Source organism: Nuphar pumila, chromosome 11, assembly GCF_984573655.1.
Source record: "Nuphar pumila chromosome 11, dmNupPumi1.hap1.1, whole genome shotgun sequence".
NCBI classification, from domain to species: domain Eukaryota; kingdom Viridiplantae; phylum Streptophyta; class Magnoliopsida; order Nymphaeales; family Nymphaeaceae; genus Nuphar; species Nuphar pumila.
Window position 1 is genome coordinate 97,600,718 of NC_143259.1, and position 19,924 is coordinate 97,620,641.

Here is a 19,924-nt window from a genome sequence, read left to right on the forward strand (position 1 = left end):
ATTGCATTTGTAAATAAAAGATAAAAATATATCAAATAAAATTGTTCATTTTTTCACAAAATTAGTTAATAAAAGTGTAAATGATGCGATAAATATTTTCGTTGTAAAGAAAATGCATTTGCATCAACTCAGATTAGAATCCGAACCCAGATCAACATCTTCAAACAGAGAACAAAGTCCGACACGACCACGGGTGTCCACCAACCGGAAAACACTGGGAATTAATTTCGTGCATGTGAAGGTTGCAGCAGCACCGGCACATCATCACGGCAATAGAAACTCGTAAGGGTATTTTAGTCATTTTATCTGTAAACGGAACAAACGAAGGACCCTTAACAGGAACGCCGTAAGGGCATCTCCGTCATTTTGTAAGGCACGCGTTGCGGGCAGCCTCGTTGTCCGAAAACAATTAGAAGGGCTTTTCCGTAATTCTCAACCGAAAATTCGCGCTTGTTTTCGGCGGGGGAGGAAGCAAAACTCGCGCTATGGCAGTTTACCTAGGTGCAAATTACTATTCTACCCTTAACTCTCGGGGTTCTCGCGCGAGACGCGGGTGGGGGGAGAAACTCTACAAAAGCCGTCTCGTTCTCGCCCGTCCGAACCCGCCATTTCCTGGTGCGGACTGGCTCTCGTGCTTTCTCAGGACTCGCCATTTCGATCTTCAGGAGGTCTTCCTTCTTCCTCTGGCGTTGCATCGACCGGAAAAACGGGGTCTTTGGGGACCTTTTTCTCGTGATCGTCGGCGGTAGATCGTCTGCTGGGGAGCGGATCGCTTGACGAACGCTTCGACTCTGAGAATCGCGAATCGAAGCTTCGTCTCTGGTGAAGCATCGCCGTGTTTCGAGCTCTGTAAGCCGTCTCCGGTGGTGAGAAGTCGCCGTGCTTTCACTTTTAGCTTCTGAGTGTGTCGAGTTGAAGCTTCGGTCCTAAAAAATCGCCGAGTTTTGCGGTACAGATGAGAGGAGTTACCGTTTCTCTGACGATTCTGTTTTCTTCAGATTACTGAGCTTCTGGTTGGTCGAAGATCGGCTCTGTGATTGAAAAGATCGGCGGATTCTGCGGGTTTTGAGTTTCTTGAGCTCGTTTCGAGCTCTCGGACCTCTCTTTCGTGCACGACCGCTCATCTTTTAGCTGCGTCCGAAGCATTTGGAGTAGCGATCGGTCGATGTTGAAGCGAGTTGGAAGATCTTTGAGGTAAACAGCTTTCCCTGCGTCTTCTGTGAAGTTCCGTTCGATTTTCTTTAGAGACGAAGTTGCTTCTGGGCAATGTGGGACGAAATCGGAGTCAAAACCGTCGGTTGAGGAGAAGCGCAATCCGTTTCCTATTCTTCTTTAGTCTAGTGTCTGGATAATCGTTGGGTTCAGAAAGGGTGGAATCTCTCGAGTCGTGCTGCCAGAAAGGGTGTCTCTCTGTGCGAAGCCCTACGGTTTTCGTTTTTTTCGTGCTCAAGGTCCAGTGAGAGCTCAGGTCTCTCTACTGAAAAGATCGCCGACCCTTTTCGAGCTGGCGACTGCTTGATGGTTAGATGGAGTGGGTAAGTTCGAGTTAGTGCCAATTAATAGCGGCATGCGCGGAATGCAAACTATTAGAGGGCTATTGATCGCTTAAACTCGGTCAAAACGTTGCCGATCCTGTCACATAAATCGGCCGTTGAAAGACAGAAGAAGGCGATTTTTTCCTCCTGATTTTTCGGCGCTGGTTATAACTCGTGGGTGTAAACTTGTCGATTCTTGAAGCTTCTTTTTCCGATTCCTCCATTGAAGGTGGTTCAATGACGCCCATTCTCTCTCGTTTTCCTTAGTTTTTTGGAGTTAGTTTTCCTTTTACCTTTTTTACCTTCAGTTTTATAAAAAAAAATTCAATAAATTTTCTTGTTAAAAAAATTCAGTAAACTTTTGGAAAGAGGTGCTAAAAGGTTTTGAGGGAAAATGAAGACCAAAAGATAGTAAAGCCGCTTTTTTTATTTTTTATGGTTAAAGACGTAACATTTCTAGATAGTAAATTAGTGAATATTGAACGACATCTATTGAAGGTGAATGGTTCTTCCCATAATAAATATGCTCTTTTCCTTTTTTCTCATTAATGTTATGTTAAACCTCGAGTGATGAATGGGCGTCCTTCCCTTTCTCTGAGGGACTTCAGCTGGGCAATTTTCGCTTCCGTAGAGTTGAAACAAAGTGCTTCAGTAGGAAAAGAGGTCGATCATGGAAGCGGATATCCTTAAAAAATGATGATTTTACCTTGGTTTCAAGCGTTTGGCAATGTAGTAAATGGATGGAATAAGTGCTCTACCTACAAAGGAAAGAATGACTGAAAACGACAAAGTTGGTGGTTGTTAGTCCTTTAGTGAAAGCTGCAGAAGCAGAGTGGGAAGTTAAAGTTTGCAATCTTCTTTTATACCTCAAATCTTTTGAGAGTAGAGAAAGTTCAGTATTTCTAAGAACCGTTTTAGGCGATTCACTTTGTGAAGTAGGGATAAAGAGATTGGTACTCTGAATCTTAGTGTCATTTCTCTGTTGCATTGTTTTTGTGGAAGTTGGTAAAGAAATAAATAAAGTAAATCTCGACGTTCTATTGCTTGAACAATTGTTTAATGACATCTTATTGTTTTCTTTGCCCAGAATTACCCTGCTAAGGGCGGAGGGAAGCTAGTTTCTGATAGATCTTCTCGCTATAACTCGAGCTCTTAGCTGGGTCGAACCTGTGTGTGGTAGCCTTGGTGTGATTTTACAGCCAGCTATGGGATCCAGCTTGGTAGGTCGACACAATCCCATAAAGTTTCTGATAATGGATCTGCCTTTGATAAAGAAAAAAGTCGTATTCTGTAGGGAAAATCTGCTTTTAAGCTAATGAGGGCTCATAACTTTGAACGGTTGGCCAGCCAGTGAGGATACTGTTTCTACCAAGTGAATACGTGTGTATCGTGCTGTTTCAGTTACCCTGCAAGTCATCAAGTCTGAAGAATTGCACTGCTTCCTGCAAAATGGCCTTTTGAATGCTTGAAGCAGTATCATTCACAGATGTGGTTGAAATCCCAAAAGCAATTTTGGTTTTGCATCTTGTCTGCAGTTTCACCATCCACCGTAAAGATGATACTCCTGGTTCTTTTATGTCTCCCTTATCTCTCTGCTTTGGCTCAGCTTCCTTCACAGGACATTCTCTCACTCCTCCAGTTTAAGAAAGAAATAAAGAGTGACCCATCTGCTTCCATCATTAACTCATGGAATGAGGAGTCAATTGATTTTAATGGATGCCCTTCTTCCTGGTATGGCATTATCTGTAGTGGTAACAGTGTTGCAGGTATTGTGCTCAACAATTTGAACCTATCTGCAAATTCTGATTTAGGTGTATTTGCAAACCTTACAATGCTGATAACTTTGTCTCTCTCAAATAATTCAATCACTGGAGAACTTTCCCCGAGCATTGGAAGCCTCCGTAGGCTCCAATACTTGGATCTCTCAAACAACCTCTTCTCAGGATCCTTACCTTCAGAGATAGGACACTTGCATAGCTTAAAAAATGTCTCTTTATCTGGTAACAGTTTCTCTGGACCAATTCCTGACTCTATTAGTGGGCTAATGCCCATCCAGTCTATGGATTTGAGTCATAACTCTTTGTCTGGTGTGCTGCCTGTTGGTCTCACTAAGTTGATTCAGTTGGTCTCTCTGAATCTCTCATGTAATAAATTTACTCAGAATATTCCTGCTGGCTTGAATCGCCTTCAGAATCTAAAAATGATTGACTTGCATCAGAATCTGCTCAGCAGTGTAATCAATGAGGAATTTTTCCTTCTGTCCAGTGCTACTTATGTTGACCTAAGTGACAATTTGCTCTCAAGTTCAAGCACTCGGAAAGGGTTTCTGTCTGGTATATCAGGTTCACTTCAGTACCTGAACCTTAGAAAAAATAACATTACCGGCTCACTGATTAAGCCAAGCGATTTACCACTTATGGGAGAACTAAAGGTTTTGGATCTCAGTGATAATCAGTTCTCAGGGGAGCTTCCGGCATTTCAATTTGCATATGCTCTTGAGGTTCTGCGACTTAGTAACAATGGTTTCTCTGGATTTGTACCAAATGGGCTTCTGAGAGGTGATTCTTTGGTGTTAACTGAACTGGACCTGAGTGGCAATAATCTGTCAGGTACTTGTCATTCTTTTTAATGGGTTGCCTTATTTTGCATAGTGGCAATAATTCCTTTTTGTTTTTTCATTGATTGTAAATGGTGGGGGTCCAAAGTCTTGGTTCAGATGCTGCAATACCTCTGCTCTGCTGATATTTTGGGGGTAACGTGCCAGTTGAGAGAGAAATTCAGAGTACATCACATTCACATGGGTACCAGCATGTTGTATGACATGGGTACAGCTGGAATGTTCCCTCATTTTGACGAGGCTGTGGGTACACACACATAGAGTAATGTGTATCTTCCATACCATTTATCTCCCAGACCATCCTAGACCTCTTTAAAAAGCATATTCGCGCCCAGTATTTGCTTAACCCAAATCTGTAGATGTGTTTATCTTATCATTGCTTATTTACTAAAAACCATGCTTTGGATTGAACCAAGATTTCTTGATTTTAGTTAATCAAGTTTTTGGTGCAATATATATATATATATATATATGTTGTTGATTTTTTTGTTGAGCTAAACACACACACACACACACACACACACACACACACACACACACACATATATATCATCGTACCCAAAAGGGTTGGCGCCTGTGCGATCGCTGCTAAAGGCACTTTTTTTTATGCATGGCACACGGCCCCATGTTCAAATGTTGTTCGACGATACACTTTCTCTGATATATATATATATATATATATATATAGAAAAATTGGTAGCTGCTCAATCCATAGGTGCTCAACCCACACTCAATCGCACTGACCGTTCATAGCATGCATGTGATGGACAATTAACGCCCAAAAAACAAGCAAAAAAAAATCAAGGTTGTAAGTATCATATTGTTACTTGTATCGGTCGAGCCCAAAATAAAATACATATTGTATCGTAAAAAATCATAATTTTTAATAAAGAAATCATAAATTTTAATAAAAAAATCAAAAAATTCTCAAAAAATCTTGAAAACAAGAAAAACTTGCAAAAATTCTAAAAAAATCATAACACATGAAGCAATGATGAATTTCATAAAATACAACTATAAAATCACATATGAAGCATTTATGTCGCTATGAGTTTCATAAAACATTATCATACATCAACTATCTCACAAGAACAATGCAAAATATTAAATATCTTGCAATTAAGAACATGCCCCATTGTCATGCTGGATCATTTGATGCCATCCTTGTTGGAGGAGTGTAGAGATTGATTTTTGCCTTGATATAAATCTCTAATTTCCATGGATCCAACTTCACGGTAAGTCGACGGGGGGGGGGGGGGGTTACAAGGGGGTAGTGCCTAAGGTAGAATTTTTTTGTAGAGTAGCTTTGTAATTTTACTTATAATATTTTTTTACCTTAACCCATTTCTTTGAGTGAAAAAATGGTAGAAATGCACTTTTATTTTAGTAAACTGCAAAAACCCTCTTTCTTGGGCACAGATCGGCCCTCCAAATCGCTCTCACGAGTCCTAGGGTACGTGGATACCTCTCTAATGGGTTCTAAACAAATGAGGAAGTCATCCCTCGAGATATCTTTAAAACCCAAAATTGAAAATTTATGATTCAGCCCTTTTTTAAACGCTACGATATGAGTTTGTTCATGCGATACATACAATACAGATACAAATTGTATCAATATTTTTCATAGTAATGATACATATCGTACTGTGTCATATGATATGGTACGATATATACATCATATGATATGGTATGATATATACATTGAAAAAGTGCAAAAACAAGCAAAAAAACACAAAAACAGACTTTTTTTGCTTAAAAAGCCCTTTAGTGGTGCTTCGAAACACTGCTAAAAGCCCAGTGGAGATACACGTGAGATTTTTTTGTTGCTTTTACTAGTGTTTCAAAGCACCGCTAAAGGTCCCAGCGGAATTGGGATCTTTAAAACGATTTTTTTGTGCATTTTTTGAGTTTTTGCATGATTTTTTGTGTTTCTTGCACGCTGACCGTCCACGTGCATGATGGATGATCAGTGCACTTGATCTCAGGTTGAGCACATATCTCTCTCTCTCTCTCTCTCTCTCTCTATATATATATATATATATATATATAGAGAGAGAGAGAGAGAGAGAGAGAGAGAGAGAGGCATTGCATCCATTGAAAATAAGAAGAGAGAATCGTTTATGGTGGTTTGGACATATTCGGCGAAGGCCTAATGATGCTCCAGTTAGAAGGATGGAGAAATGGGAAAATATATTAGTTAAAAGAAGTCTGGGTAGGCCTAAGAAGACTTGGATGGAGATGATAGAAAATGATATGAATGCTTTGAACCTCACCGAGGACATGGCATTGGATAGAAATGATTGGAGGAGAAGGATTCATGTGGAAGACTCAGAATGATTTTCTTTTTCGGTTCATATCGCCGACCCCAATTGTTTTGGGACGAAGGTGTAGTTGTTGTTGTATATATATATATATATATATATATATATATATATATATATATATATAGAGAGAGAGAGAGAGAGAGAGAGAGAGAGAGAGAGAGTTTGATAAGGAACTCCCTCGGAATAAACTGTAATGTTTTTTGTTATTTTTTTGCACATCCGACCCCTCAGATGTGATCTATATGTTTAGGTTAGTAGAGATCGGTGATTGGATCATGTTATTCCAATATGTATGTAAGATTTGCAGGGGTTGAAAAATCAATGACATGCAATGTACCAAATTTTTAACACCCACAAAATCATAAAATATCATCCAAGAGTCCATTCTTACTATTTTGAACATGCTGAACACATCCATGGGTTTAGATTTGGTTAAAACAACTTGCGACTATGAGTTCCAACTAGGTGGTTCTTATCCACGAGGGGTACCATGTACTGTTCCCCCCCCCCACCCACCCACCCACACACACAGGATAAATCTTTGGAATGCACGTCCATACAATATCAATGAGTGGAAGCTCATCGATATGACTTGTTTCGGCTTATACATGATCTAAATGTTTTATTTAGTAGGGATCAGCCCTTAGATCATGTTTTTTTGACAAAAAAAAGTTTTTTTAATAAAAAATTAGAGCCATTCCTCATCAAATAAAACATGTAGATCACTTCTGCGGTGTCAGATTGAGTCAAAACAAGTTGCACCTGAGTTTTGACTCATTGATACAGTATGACGCATGTACTAAAGACATGTATTTTATTTATTTATTTATATTGGTCATGGTGCCATGAGGTGAAAACATCTCTTTTTCTTTTTTATTGTTTTACACAGAATTAACTTTCTACATGGACACCTAAAAGGGAAGCATGTGGGTGTGACACTTGGACATGGCTTATGCAATGTAAGGTTGTGGTCAACCGCACCAATGTCCATTTCTGTCTGAAACTGAACTTGGTTAACTAAGTCCAGTTTTTTCGATATTATGTACATAACGTGCACACACATACATATATATCATACTCATCGATATTGCCAATATTTTGAAAATATCACAATATTATCACCATTTTAAGGTAGGCCAATAATATCGGCAGAATATCATGATATTTTCAAAAAATTGCTCAAATGAAAATATCATGATATTCTTGTCACATTTTTATAAGATTCTTATCTTATATATTTTAAGATTCTTATTTTTTATCTTTTGTATTTTAAAAACTTTAAAAACTTGTTTCTTTATATTTTTGCAAGATAAATAATACAAAACATATTTTTTAATTTCTTATTATTATTTATATTTTTTAAAATTTTTCGATATTTTCCATAGAAAATCCATTCTTTGAAAATATCTCCAACAAAACCTTTAGGCGAGAAATTACCTTGACCAATACAGGTGACTATGATGTATATACATATTCGCACCTCCACACCTAAGTTTTTTTGAAATTGTTGAGTCACACCCTTCACACCCACACCCGCACCCGCACCCGTAGCTATGTGCCATAGGATGTGATCTACATGTTTTACTTAGTGGGAATAAGTTCTTGGATTATCCAATTATAACTTGTAGGCATGTTTCTATAAGGCTTAAAAAGCAACACAATATGATTATCTTCTTGACTCAAATCATGTTTTTTCATCATTCAAGAGTTGATCTTCAGAATTTGGAACATGCTGAACACATATATGAGGTCTGATTGGGTCAAAACAACTTGCACCAGGGGTGGAGCCACATTGTGGGGAGGGTGGGCACCTGCCCACCATGACCCACAAAAATCCCTCAAGGGGGGGTATGGGTGCCCCCACCCTGACCTGGGCACTCATTTCCGACGGCCCCAACCCTTTTGGCTCCCCTCAATAACCTAACCTCTCTCTCTCTCTCTACAGGATTGCGTCCAACCATCTACCCCCCAACGGCCTCTCTGGTAGACACCCTTGGTGGCTGGATCTTCCTCTTCTTTTTCTTGGATGTGTCCCAAAAAAACTTGTTGGGTCTATTAGTTTTTTTTGCTTGATAGGGTTTTGATTATAAGTTAAATGGCATGAATGTAATTATGGTTTTAGGATTTTTAAGTGTTTTTATTTTTTTAATTTGTTTTTGGCGTTTCATAACATGGGTACTTATTTCAGTCATTTTACCTTGTGCTATGCTCGCTAAAAGACAAGACTCTGGGACCAACAATACTTTTTTGATTTTTCAAATTCATTCAGGAACAAAACATAAACATGGTGTCGAGCTTTTCCCTACAGAATGATCCATACATCATCAAGTTCCTTCTTCACTGTGGTGTGGTATATTAATTAAAGGGCCCTTCTACGTTTTACTAAGAAATATATTAGGCTTGTGCATCTAGGGAGGAAACCAAGTGTGCTAATTTCATCTAAAAATTCTCTGCCACTTCACTGTCCATGCTGGAGAATTTGATCTTTGCAATATTTGACAATGAATGATGTTAGAGAAGGCTTCATCTGAAGTTCCAAAAGCTTCTGCAAAGGGGATATAGAGCGGAGTCAAATTGGAGTATATGTTGCACCAGCACAATGATAGAGATATGTCTTTAACTCTTGGAAATATTCTTGGGAGGCTGTGTCACATGGATATGGCTGTGTATGCGGGGATTGTAATGAGATATTGTGTAAATATAAAGAGTGCTATAAGCACTTACAACAATGAATAAAAGAGACAATATCACAAGTCCACTAAGGGACAATACAAACACAAGCCTTCAAGAAGGCAACAATATAAAAAGCCTCTTATTGAAAAGCGAGAGAGCTCTCAAGCATGCATACATACAAGGGGTTCACCCCTATTTATACAAGAGGGAGTGGAAGGAAAAGGAAGGCCAAGGGCCTCAAAAGGAGAGCCCAAAAGGGGGCTCCCATGGAGTCGTTGGGAGCTCCCAACATTTGTGACCGTTGGGGGCTCCAACGACTCTATGATTGGAGCCCCTTTTAGTTCCTAAAAAATACAAAAAATAAAAAACAAAAAAATAAAAAAAAAGAAATTACATTTTAACAAAAAATAAAAAGTTGTTTTCTAAAGCAACTATGTGAAATTACAAAAATACCCCTATCGGGTATTGATGTAACATATATATATATATATATATATATATATATATATATATATATATATATGGAGTACATTTTAACACCCCCCTCAAACTTTACGGGGAAATGACAGAAAGTTTGCCAAGGAGAAAATGAAGCAGGGAGCCGGAAGGGTTTTAGTAGAGAAGTCCGTCAACTGATATTCTGAAGTGACATATGGTAGAGCAATTGTTCATCGTATGTATTCATCGCGAACATAGTTGCAATCCATTTCAATATGTTTGGTACGCTCATGGAAGGTATGATTGCTTGCAATATAGATGACACTCTTGTTGTCACAACGTAACTTTGAAGCTTCGGTAATATCAACCTCCATGTCTTTAAGCAGACTGCGAAGCCATACAAGTTCCATTGTTATGGGTGCCATAGCCCGATACTCAGCTTCAGTAGATGATAGTGAAACTTTCTGCTGCTTCTTGCATCTTTAGGCAATCAAAGAGTCCCCTAGAAAAACACAAAAACCAGTAGTTGAGACTCGATCATTAGGATTACCTCCTCAATCTGCATCAGTATAAGCAAGAAGATTCAAGGAAGAAGAGGAGGATAGAAATAGCCCTTTATTGATGGTGTTCTGAATGTAACAAATGATTCGAAGAACAACGCTCATGTGCGCAGTTGTAGGAGCATGCTGAAATTGACTAACTGAGTTAATCGCATGGGTGATATCTGGTCTGGTGATGGTTAAGTAGGTGAGAAACCCAATGAGTTGTCTATAGGGTGTGGGATCTTCCAGAAGAACCCCATCCTCCAACCGTAATTTGGCATTAATAACCTCGAGAGTCTACTTTTTTATCATCTGAAATGCTAGACTTAAAACATATATCTACAACAAGCTTCATCTATGACAAAATATATCCTCGAGAAGAATATGCAACTTCAATTCCAAGAAAATATCTAAGAAAACCTAAATCAAACATATCAAAATTATTTTTTAACATATTTGTAACATCAACAATACTATTGTGATCATTCTCAATGATAATCATATCATCAACATAAAGTAACAACATAACAATACTAGTACCTGCATTTTTAACAAAAAGAGCAGTGTCAGTATAACAAGAGTGAAATCCTAATTTTATCACGATATCACTGAAACGATCATATCAAGCTTTAGGGGCTTGTTTAAGGTCATACAACGCTTTTAAAAGCCGAAGAGTTTGACCTTGCTCAATATTAATTCCAGATGGTAGATCTATGTAAACTTCTTCATTTAAACTTTCATTTAAAAAAACATTTTTTACAGCAAGTTGATAAATAGGCAATTTTTTGGTTGATGCGACAGCTATTAAAGTCCTAACACTGGCCATTCGAGCTACGGGAGCGAATGTTTCTTTATAATCAATTTCATATTCTTGTGAGTATCCCTTAGCGACTAACCTAGCTTTATATCGTTCATCGCTTTTAGTTTTGACTTTGAAAACCCAATGACACCCAATAGGTTTTTTGAGTGGGGGTAGATTAACTATTCCCCAAGTATTAGCCTTTTTTAGTGCAATTAGTTCAACTTGCATTGCTTCAACCCAATGGGGTATAGATTTAGCTTGATTATAGTGATCCGGTTCAAAATAAGAATGTAGGGTTATTAAACATGATCGATAGTTGGGTGTCAAAGAATCATAGGATACAAACCTATTTGGTGGTATTGATATTCTAGAAGAATGTCTAATTTGTGGTTCCTCTGTAGACTCAGAAATTTGGGAGTATTTTTCGAGGGCACTAATAGGGTTTTCTTGATTTCTTCTTAAGTATACGTTCATATTTGCATCATTATCATTTGAGGGTATTATATCAAGGTTGGACACCTCACATGTATCTTATATGCTTTCAAGAGAATCATTTTGTATGTCATCAATAAGATCATATAAAAATATGTAATCAATTTCATTTGTTTCTTCTATTTTATCAAAACCATTCTCATCTTCTAGAAATGTTACATCTTTTGAAACATAAAGTTTATCATTTTTAACATCATAACATTTATACCCTTTTTTATTTTCACCATATCCTAGAAAAACACATTCAATTGCTTTTGGAGACAACTTATCTCTCTTATGCAATAAAACAAAGCATTTACAACCAAAATACGAAGACGATTGAAATCAGGTAAAAATTTAAAGAGTTTTTCATAGGGAGAAGCATTTTTTAACTTAAATTTAGGCATTCTATTGATTAGATAAGTTGCGGTTAGAACAACTTCGGCCCAAAACTTCTTTGGAATATTTCTAGAGACAAGTAATGTTCTATGCTAGGCCATTTTGTTGAGGGGTTCTAGGACATGATTTTTTATGACAAATTCTATTTTGAGTTAAATAGTTTTGAAATTCATGAGATAAATATTTACCACCGGAATCGGTTCTCAAAGTAGATATGTTACTTTGGAATTGATTTTGGATTTTTCTATGAAAATCTTTAAAGAAAGTAAATACTTCTGACTTATGACTAACAAAATAAATCCAAACATACCAAGTAAAGTCATCAATAAAAGTAACATAATAAGAATAGCCCCCTTTAGACATGATCAGAGAAGGTCTCGAGACATCCGAATGCACCAATTCAAATGGTCTTGAAGAAAGAAAAGTTCTAGTTGGAAACGGAATAAACTTCATTTTTCCAAAAATACAATCTTTGCAATTAATTTCTTTTTCCTTACAAAATTTGTTTCTAAAGGGAAAAATGTACATTTTGGAATAACTTGGATGACCAAGTCTTTTATGCCAAGTTTCCATATTTTTTTTCTTGGACATAAGAACAAAAATAATTTGTGGGAAGGTCTAGATGATCCATGTAGAGGTGTTCCTTTCTATGGCCTTGCCCAATCCGCTTCTCTGACCGGAGATCCTGCACAAAGCAACCATTAGATGAGAAAGATATTTCACATCTATGGTCGGCAATTTGGGAGACCGAAAAAAGATTTAAATTTAGTTTGGGAACAACTCTTACTTTTGGAACACAAAAATTTTGAGTCTTTAAAAGAGCTAATACTTGAAATTTTTAAAAATGTTCTATCGGCCGTAGAGACACAAGAACCCTTTGAATTGGCGCAAACATCAACAAGTGCATTTTCATGGGAGGTCATATGAAAAGAGGCTCCGGAGTCAAGGATCCAAGAATACGTATCGGGTGATGATGTAGAAGCAATAGCTGCACCGATGTGGAGGAAGAAGCTTTAAGAATTTGTTGAAGAGCCATAGATATTTGCCCAAGAGTTTCTTTGAGGTCACCATTCTTGCCTTCATCTTCTTTGGTGATAGTTTCTTCAAGAGAGGCCACCTTAGGCTTGAAAGTTTCATTTGTTTTTGTCTCAATTTAACATATTCCATAGCAACCCATTTTGGCTCTAAAAGAGTCAATTCATCCCATAGTGGGTTTAAGGCACTATAATAGTCTTGAATGATAGAATCACCTTGTTTGGTGGTTCTAATCTTTTTTTTGCAAAAAATACGCTCTTGCAAGATACTTTTGGTTTTACATACCCTTTATAAAGAACCAAGCCTTATTGGCCCGACGAAATTTAGCTATATTAGCACATACCTTGAGTTCAACATTGTTCATAAACCACACAAGGATTTTTGCGTGATTGCTTTCCCAACCTTTCACTTCTTTTTGATGATTTTCAATGGTCTTTAGGCGAGCATTTCCTTCAAGAGCCTTTTCTTGACCTCCTTCATTCTTTGTGAGCATAAGTTTAGGTTCCAGAACGGTACCCATGACAAAACCCCAAAGTTTCTTTCCTTTGAGTTTGTTTTCCATTGCTGATGCCCACATCATGTAATTCTTTCCATTGAGCTTGAAGGATAGGTCGATCTTTGCCTCCATGATGTTTCCAAGAAGTGAGAAGAGAAGAGATACATAAAATATGAAATATACGTACCACACTTTTCTTTCAAGAACCGAGTGACTCTGATACCATGTAATAAGATATTGCAGAAATATAAAGAGTGCTTATAAGCACTTACAACAATGAATAAAAGAGAAAATATCACAAGTCCATTAAGGGACAATACAAACACAAGCCTTCAAGAAGGCAACAATATAAAAAGCCTTTTATTGAAAAGCGAGAGAGCTCTCAAGCATGTATACATACAAGGGGTTCACCCCTATTTATACAAGAGGGAGTGGAAGGAAAAGAAAGGCCAAGGGCCTCAAAAGGAGAGCCCAAAAGGGGGCTCCCATGGAGTCGTTGGGAGCTCCCAACGGTCACATTTGTGACCGTTGGGGGATCCAACGATTCTATGATTGGAGCCCCTTTTGGTTCCTAAAAACTACAAAAAATGGAAAAAAAAGAAATTACATTTTAACAAAAAATAAAAAGTTGTTTTCTAAAGCAACTATGTGAAATTACAAAAATATCCCTATCGGGTATATATATATGGAGTACATTTTAACAGGGATACAGCCATTTTATGAAACTCCAATATGACTGAAATAAAGAGGAATATGGAACATGAGTGAAAATGTAGTAGTTGGGTGGTCTTTTTGCCTTTTTTTTTTCACTTTTGTAATTCCTTTGATGCTCCCTCCCCCTCCCTCAGATCAAGAGATGTAAATACTTCATTGAACAAAAATTTTCTTAGTATGTTCTGTTGTAGTCCTAGAAGTCTGGTCTTTACCCTGTTGGTATCAGAAATTTTATCTGGTATTTTAGTTCAACCTTTACAACATTCTACCACAAAAGTGTCTTTGGATACATTCTTGGTTGTTCACATTTGGTTTATTGCTTTTGTTTTTCAGTTTGTGTTTCCTGTCTAATCGTGATTATCAGCTGTTTGTTAACTATGAAGATTACTTGTTCAATTGTTAGTTTCTTTTGAGGATGACATTTTTATTTTTATTTGTTGCAAGTTCTAATCATTGACTATTTGTATACTGCTGTTCTCATTATTTGTGCTTGTATGATCTCGTGTTTTAGGTCCAATAAGTATGATCACTTCAACTACTCTACAAGTTATTAACCTATCATCAAATGCCATTTCTGGTGAACTCCCACTCCTGACTGGAATCTGCACCACTCTAGATCTGTCAAACAACCAACTCACTGGAAATTTATCTGTTACTGTAAAATGGGGAAACAATCTGGAATTTGTTGACCTAAGTGAGAATCAGCTGTCCGGACCTTTTCCGGAATCAACTTCTCAATTCTTGCGGCTGAATGCTCTGAATGTTTCACATAATTTGCTGACTGGATCACTCCCATCTGTTCTTACACAGTTTCCCAAGCTCAGCATTCTAGATCTGAGCAATAACCGTTTCGATGGTCCCCTTCTTTATGACTTGTTAGCTTCACCCACATTACAAGAGCTTCATCTTCACAACAATTTCTTCATTGGTGATATCCCCTTCAGACCCTCGTCAATGAACAATACTCATCTTCAGGTCCTTGACCTATCTGTGAATCGTCTGAGCGGTGCACTTCCCTCTGAAATTGATGTCTTGACCAACCTGAAAACACTTCACATTTCTGGAAACAATTTTTCTGGAAACTTGCCCGCTTCTATAACCAAGCTTGTTTCACTTGTTTCTCTTGATATGTCTTCTAACCAATTTACTGGCCCTTTGCCAGAGTCGTTTCCACAATCTCTCCAGAGCTTCAATGTTTCTTACAATGGTTTCACAGGCCTGATTCCAGTGAACCTTAGGCAATTTCCTGATTCTTCGTTTCATCCTGGCAATGAAAATCTGATGTTTCCTTATTCCCCATCTGGACCTAATTCTGGCCCTGGTGGAAGTCACCACAAACCAATTAGTGCTATCACAAAAGCTGTGGTGATTATAGCTTGTGTGGTTGCATTCACCATCATAATCCTTCTGGCAATTTTCATACATTACAAGAGGATTTCAAAGACAAAACATAGTGCAGAAAGCAAACTTGTTTGGGGTTCAGGTGTCACAGGTTCTTCTTTGGTCGTATCTGCTGATGAACTTATTGCTTCTAGAAGCAGAAAGGGTTCGCCTCCTCCTGGTATCATGAGTCCTGATGAGAAAAAATCAGGCATCAGTGGTGGTGATGTTGTGGGCTTTTATTCACCTTCAAAGAACAGTCAGTTCTCTTGGTCACCAGGTTCAGGTGGTTCATCCACTCCGGAACATATGGGGAAATTGAAAGTGCATTCCCCGGATAGGCTTGCTGGAGAGCTGCACTTTTTGGATGATTCCTTGACCTTTACACCAGAAGAATTGTCAAGGGCACCAGCAGAAGTGTTGGGGAGGAGCAGTCATGGAACGTCATATCGAGCTGCTTTGGACAATGGGGTGTTCTTGACTGTGAAGTGGTTAAGAGAAGGGGTTGCAAAACCAAGGAAGGAGTTTGCAAAAGAGGCAAAGAAGTTCAGTAATATCAGGCACCCAAATGTTGTGGGATTGAGGGGGTATTATTGGGGCCCAAGCCAACATGAGAAGCTTATTCTTTCTGACTACGTAGTTCCTGGGAGCCTTGCAAGCTTTCTCTATGGTAAGCTCAAATTTGAACTTGCTTGCTTTTTCCCTATCTTTTTGCTGTTGTAAGGTGTAACCTGAAGATTGTTTCCTTTAAGTGCTGCATCTTTTTACCCCTGTTCCTAATGTATGTGGACCCTACTATGATTTGAATGCGACCACCAACCACTTGCAGATGGCAGATTCTACCATCTTTCTGGCCTGCCCAGTATGATCTATGCACTGATGAGCTATGAACTCAATCATGATCCATAGCAGATGATGATTGAAACACATTTTCAATCAAAGGATCACTGACCAGGATGGTGGCTGTTGGGGCATACCTGAAGTGAACTGTCTTGTAATTCATACATGAGCATTTGCTTCAAATCACTGTCACCAATATCGATGATATTTTGAAAATATTGCGAGAAATACCAATATTTTAAGGTAGCCGATATTAAAGGGAATATCTCATGATATTTTCAAAATATCGCCAGAAGACAAAATATCACGATATTTTTGGGAAATACTATTTTTTTTAAGTTTGCATTTCCTATTTTTTGTTTCTTTTATATTTAACATGTTTTCTTTATATTTTTGGAAGAAAATAATGCAAAACTTATTATTTTCTTAGCTTTTTTGTTGTTATTTATATTTTTTTTTCAAAATTTTGAACTCCTGAGATTTTCTCTAGATTTTCCCAAGTTTTTTCAACTTTTGAAAATCTCTGAGAAATATCCTTGCCAAGATAATACCTTAAACGATATAGGTACTATGCTTCAAATTTACCTCTGAAGTCAAAGCTCTAGGCTGTTCTGGTATTAGCCTGTTCCTGCTAGTGCATGCACGGCCCAAAGTGAATATGGATGATCCAACATCCTTTCTCTAAATATGCTCTGAAAATTTGTGTAGTATAGTTCTATGTGGTTGTTTTCCACGTGTAAATTATCTCCCCATATGGTCCTTTGTTTGATTCTACTATGCATCTGGACTAGCAGAATTCAGGTGGATAAGCAAGGTTCACTTTATACCACTGAACCAGTCGGATACCATATCTTTTTTTTTTTTGAAAGAGATGGATACCATATCTGATTACCCTCTTCTACTGTTATGTTCCTTGCCTAGGTTCTAATGTTTTTTTTCTCTGTTCCTCTGTAGACCGGCCAACCCGAAAAGGTCCACCATTAACTTGTAACCAACGGCTCAAGATTGCAGTGGATGTAGCTCGTGGCTTGAATTACCTACATTTTGACCGTGCACTTCCACATGGCAACCTTAAATCAACCAACATCTTGCTGGAAGGATCAGAACTAAACGCACGAGTTGCTGATTATTGTCTTCACCGTCTAATGACTCAGTCTGGCACAGCCGAACAAATACTGGATGCTGGGGTTCTTGGCTACCGTGCTCCTGAATTGGCAGCTGCCAAGAAGCCGATGCCTTCATTTAAGTCAGATGTCTACTCATTTGGTGTGGTCCTTCTGGAGCTTTTGACAGGAAGATGTGCAGGAGATGTGGTGTCCAGCGAGCAGGGTGGGGTGGATCTCACTGACTGGGTTCGGGCACGAGCAGCAAACGAACATGGTTCGGAGTGTTTTGATGTAGCAATTGTCACAGAAAGTGGGAATTCAGCTGTAGGGAAAGGTATGCAGGAGATGCTGGCGATAGCATTGAGATGTATCCGTCCAGTGTCTGAGAGACCAGGAATCAAATCTGTTTACGAGGATCTTTCCTCTATCTGAGATGAATTTCTTTATGAACACTTAGTAGTGTCGATCTGGTTTAATTCAATCTTTGTAAGTTTAATTTTGTTCAGTGCTATTTCCTTTTCTTGGGGTATGAAATAGGGTCTAAGGCCTCCTGAGATTTGGGTTATGCTTTGCTGTTGTGATGGTGGTGGATGCTGCTGGTATGATCATATCCGCATAACTGAAGCCTACTTGAAAGAAACGCTCCATCCTTCACGGGGACGGAGGAAAGGTCAGTTTGCTGTTGATTGCCATTGAATAGACTTGGCTTGGAGTCAGGTCAAAAAAGGTGAAATGCTGATTTGTTTATACGTATTCATTAAAGAGGAATATCACACCGTATAAATTTTCTCAAGTACTTGAGGAATAGCTTGAAGTCCTGGGGAAAGGGAAAATGTTTTGAGAACTTAGGCACAGTTGTCAACTAATATTGGAATCCTTTACAGCCAAGTAAACAACTGATTCGTCAAGTTGCATTCATCTGAAGCCTTGGTTCAACTTTGGCACCGGTTGAACCACAACTTTCTCAGGTTAAGCTCTCATCCGTTGCGAAGGTGGCCTAAGCGGTTTGATGTTTGGCTGCTTGATGTGGTGGCTTGCACATACGTATGTCCATTTCTTTTTTTATGTTGAGAAACTTTGGCCTCTTTGCATGTCAGGTTGGAGGAGGACATTATGATCAAGTTGCTTGATAGATCTAGGTTTGGAATCAGTTTTTGACTTTTTTTTTTGCATGACCCACATTAAAATGAGTGCTAGCTTAACTAATTTTTTGTTTTTATGATAGGCAAGCTTGGGGATGACCCCGTGTGATTTGAAACCTAGATCTCTACGTAATGATAGTGCAACCCAACCATCACAACTATCTCATTCTGCTTCAGCTTGACTGAGTATTTGTTTACGGTTCAACTTGTTAAGCTCTCATTAAAGCTTTATCGGGCCTGTGATCCCACCTATAAACTTATTTTTGACAACCATTTTGATTATGAGTTTTTTCAACTTGTTTCGATCAGTTGACAGTTTCAGTAATGCCTTAGTCTTAATTGAATGGTACACTATAATCAGCAGCGCCCATGGTCGATTTTAATTCCTTATTCTCTAAACTGCAGCCTACCATTGACCCTGATGGAGTTGAAAAAAAATCCCATCAGATTTATATGCCTCCTAAAATACCAATCTCATTGTTGGCTCATAAATAAAATGCTGTTGTAATCATGGATTCATATTTAAAAGAGCAAGAGAATGCACACGCCAATTGAGGAAGATTTACACAGGTTGAAAGTATGACACATTCGATTTAACGTGGTTCGGTGAGATATCACCTATGACCACGGTACACTAATAGTTTTCTACAAATGTACAAGTCGTCCCCTCCTACCTGAGACTCTCTTTATTGAAAAGATAGTTACAAATGGGAATCTTAAAACAAATGAGAAGATTTGTCAAACTGCTTTCTCTCTCTAGGTGGCGCTACTCTTGGAGAAGTCCATCTATTCCGAGACACCTGAAATGGTGAAACCCTATAAGGAAGCTTCCTGGGTGGAGCCATATGTGATGAGTCCTTATCTTTATCAGCAGCAGGGTGCTTCTTGGGTGGCACTACATTTGGTGAGTCATCCACATCAACAGTAGTTGGGTTATGATCCAAACTGAACTGGATCGGATCTATAGCTTTAACATCCTCTCGCAAACTCAGTGGGCCAGGGCAGACATTGAGTTTGGATCTAAGTTCATTGAATCTATCAGTTGGTAATGGTTTTGTAAGAATATTCGCAATCTGATCATGAGATGAAATGTGCTGAATCAACTGTTTTTTGTGAATTTGATCCCGAACAAAATGAACATTAATTTCCACATGCATGCTTCGTTGATGAAAGTTAGGATGAGATGCCATGTAGGTGGCACTCACATTATCACATCATAGAACTAGGGTGGACTTGGGAGAGATACCAAGTTCATGAAGCAGGATTCAAATGAGTGTAGCGGTAGTGTTGGCAACTGCACGATACTCTGCCTCAGTACTAGATTTGACAACCATGGATTGCTTTTTATAATTCAAGAGAGTAAATTTGGGCCAAGATAGACTGCATAGCCTCCAGTTGACTTACGATCAT

At 38.4% G+C, this 19,924-nt stretch overlaps 1 protein-coding gene across 1 annotated transcript; it reads left to right on the top strand.

Annotated features, from left to right (window-relative positions):
* The first annotated feature begins 604 nt into the window (after window positions 1–604).
* LOC149822572 (LRR receptor-like serine/threonine-protein kinase GHR1) lies at window positions 605–17,901 on the top strand. Its single transcript, XM_089981654.1, is given in 4 exon segments — window positions 605–1,194; window positions 2,623–4,204; window positions 14,558–16,096; window positions 17,221–17,901. Coding segments are annotated over 3 exon segments (3,306 nt in total). The 5' UTR covers window positions 605–1,194; window positions 2,623–3,021; the 3' UTR covers window positions 17,805–17,901.
* The last annotated feature ends 2,023 nt before the right edge of the window (window positions 17,902–19,924 follow it).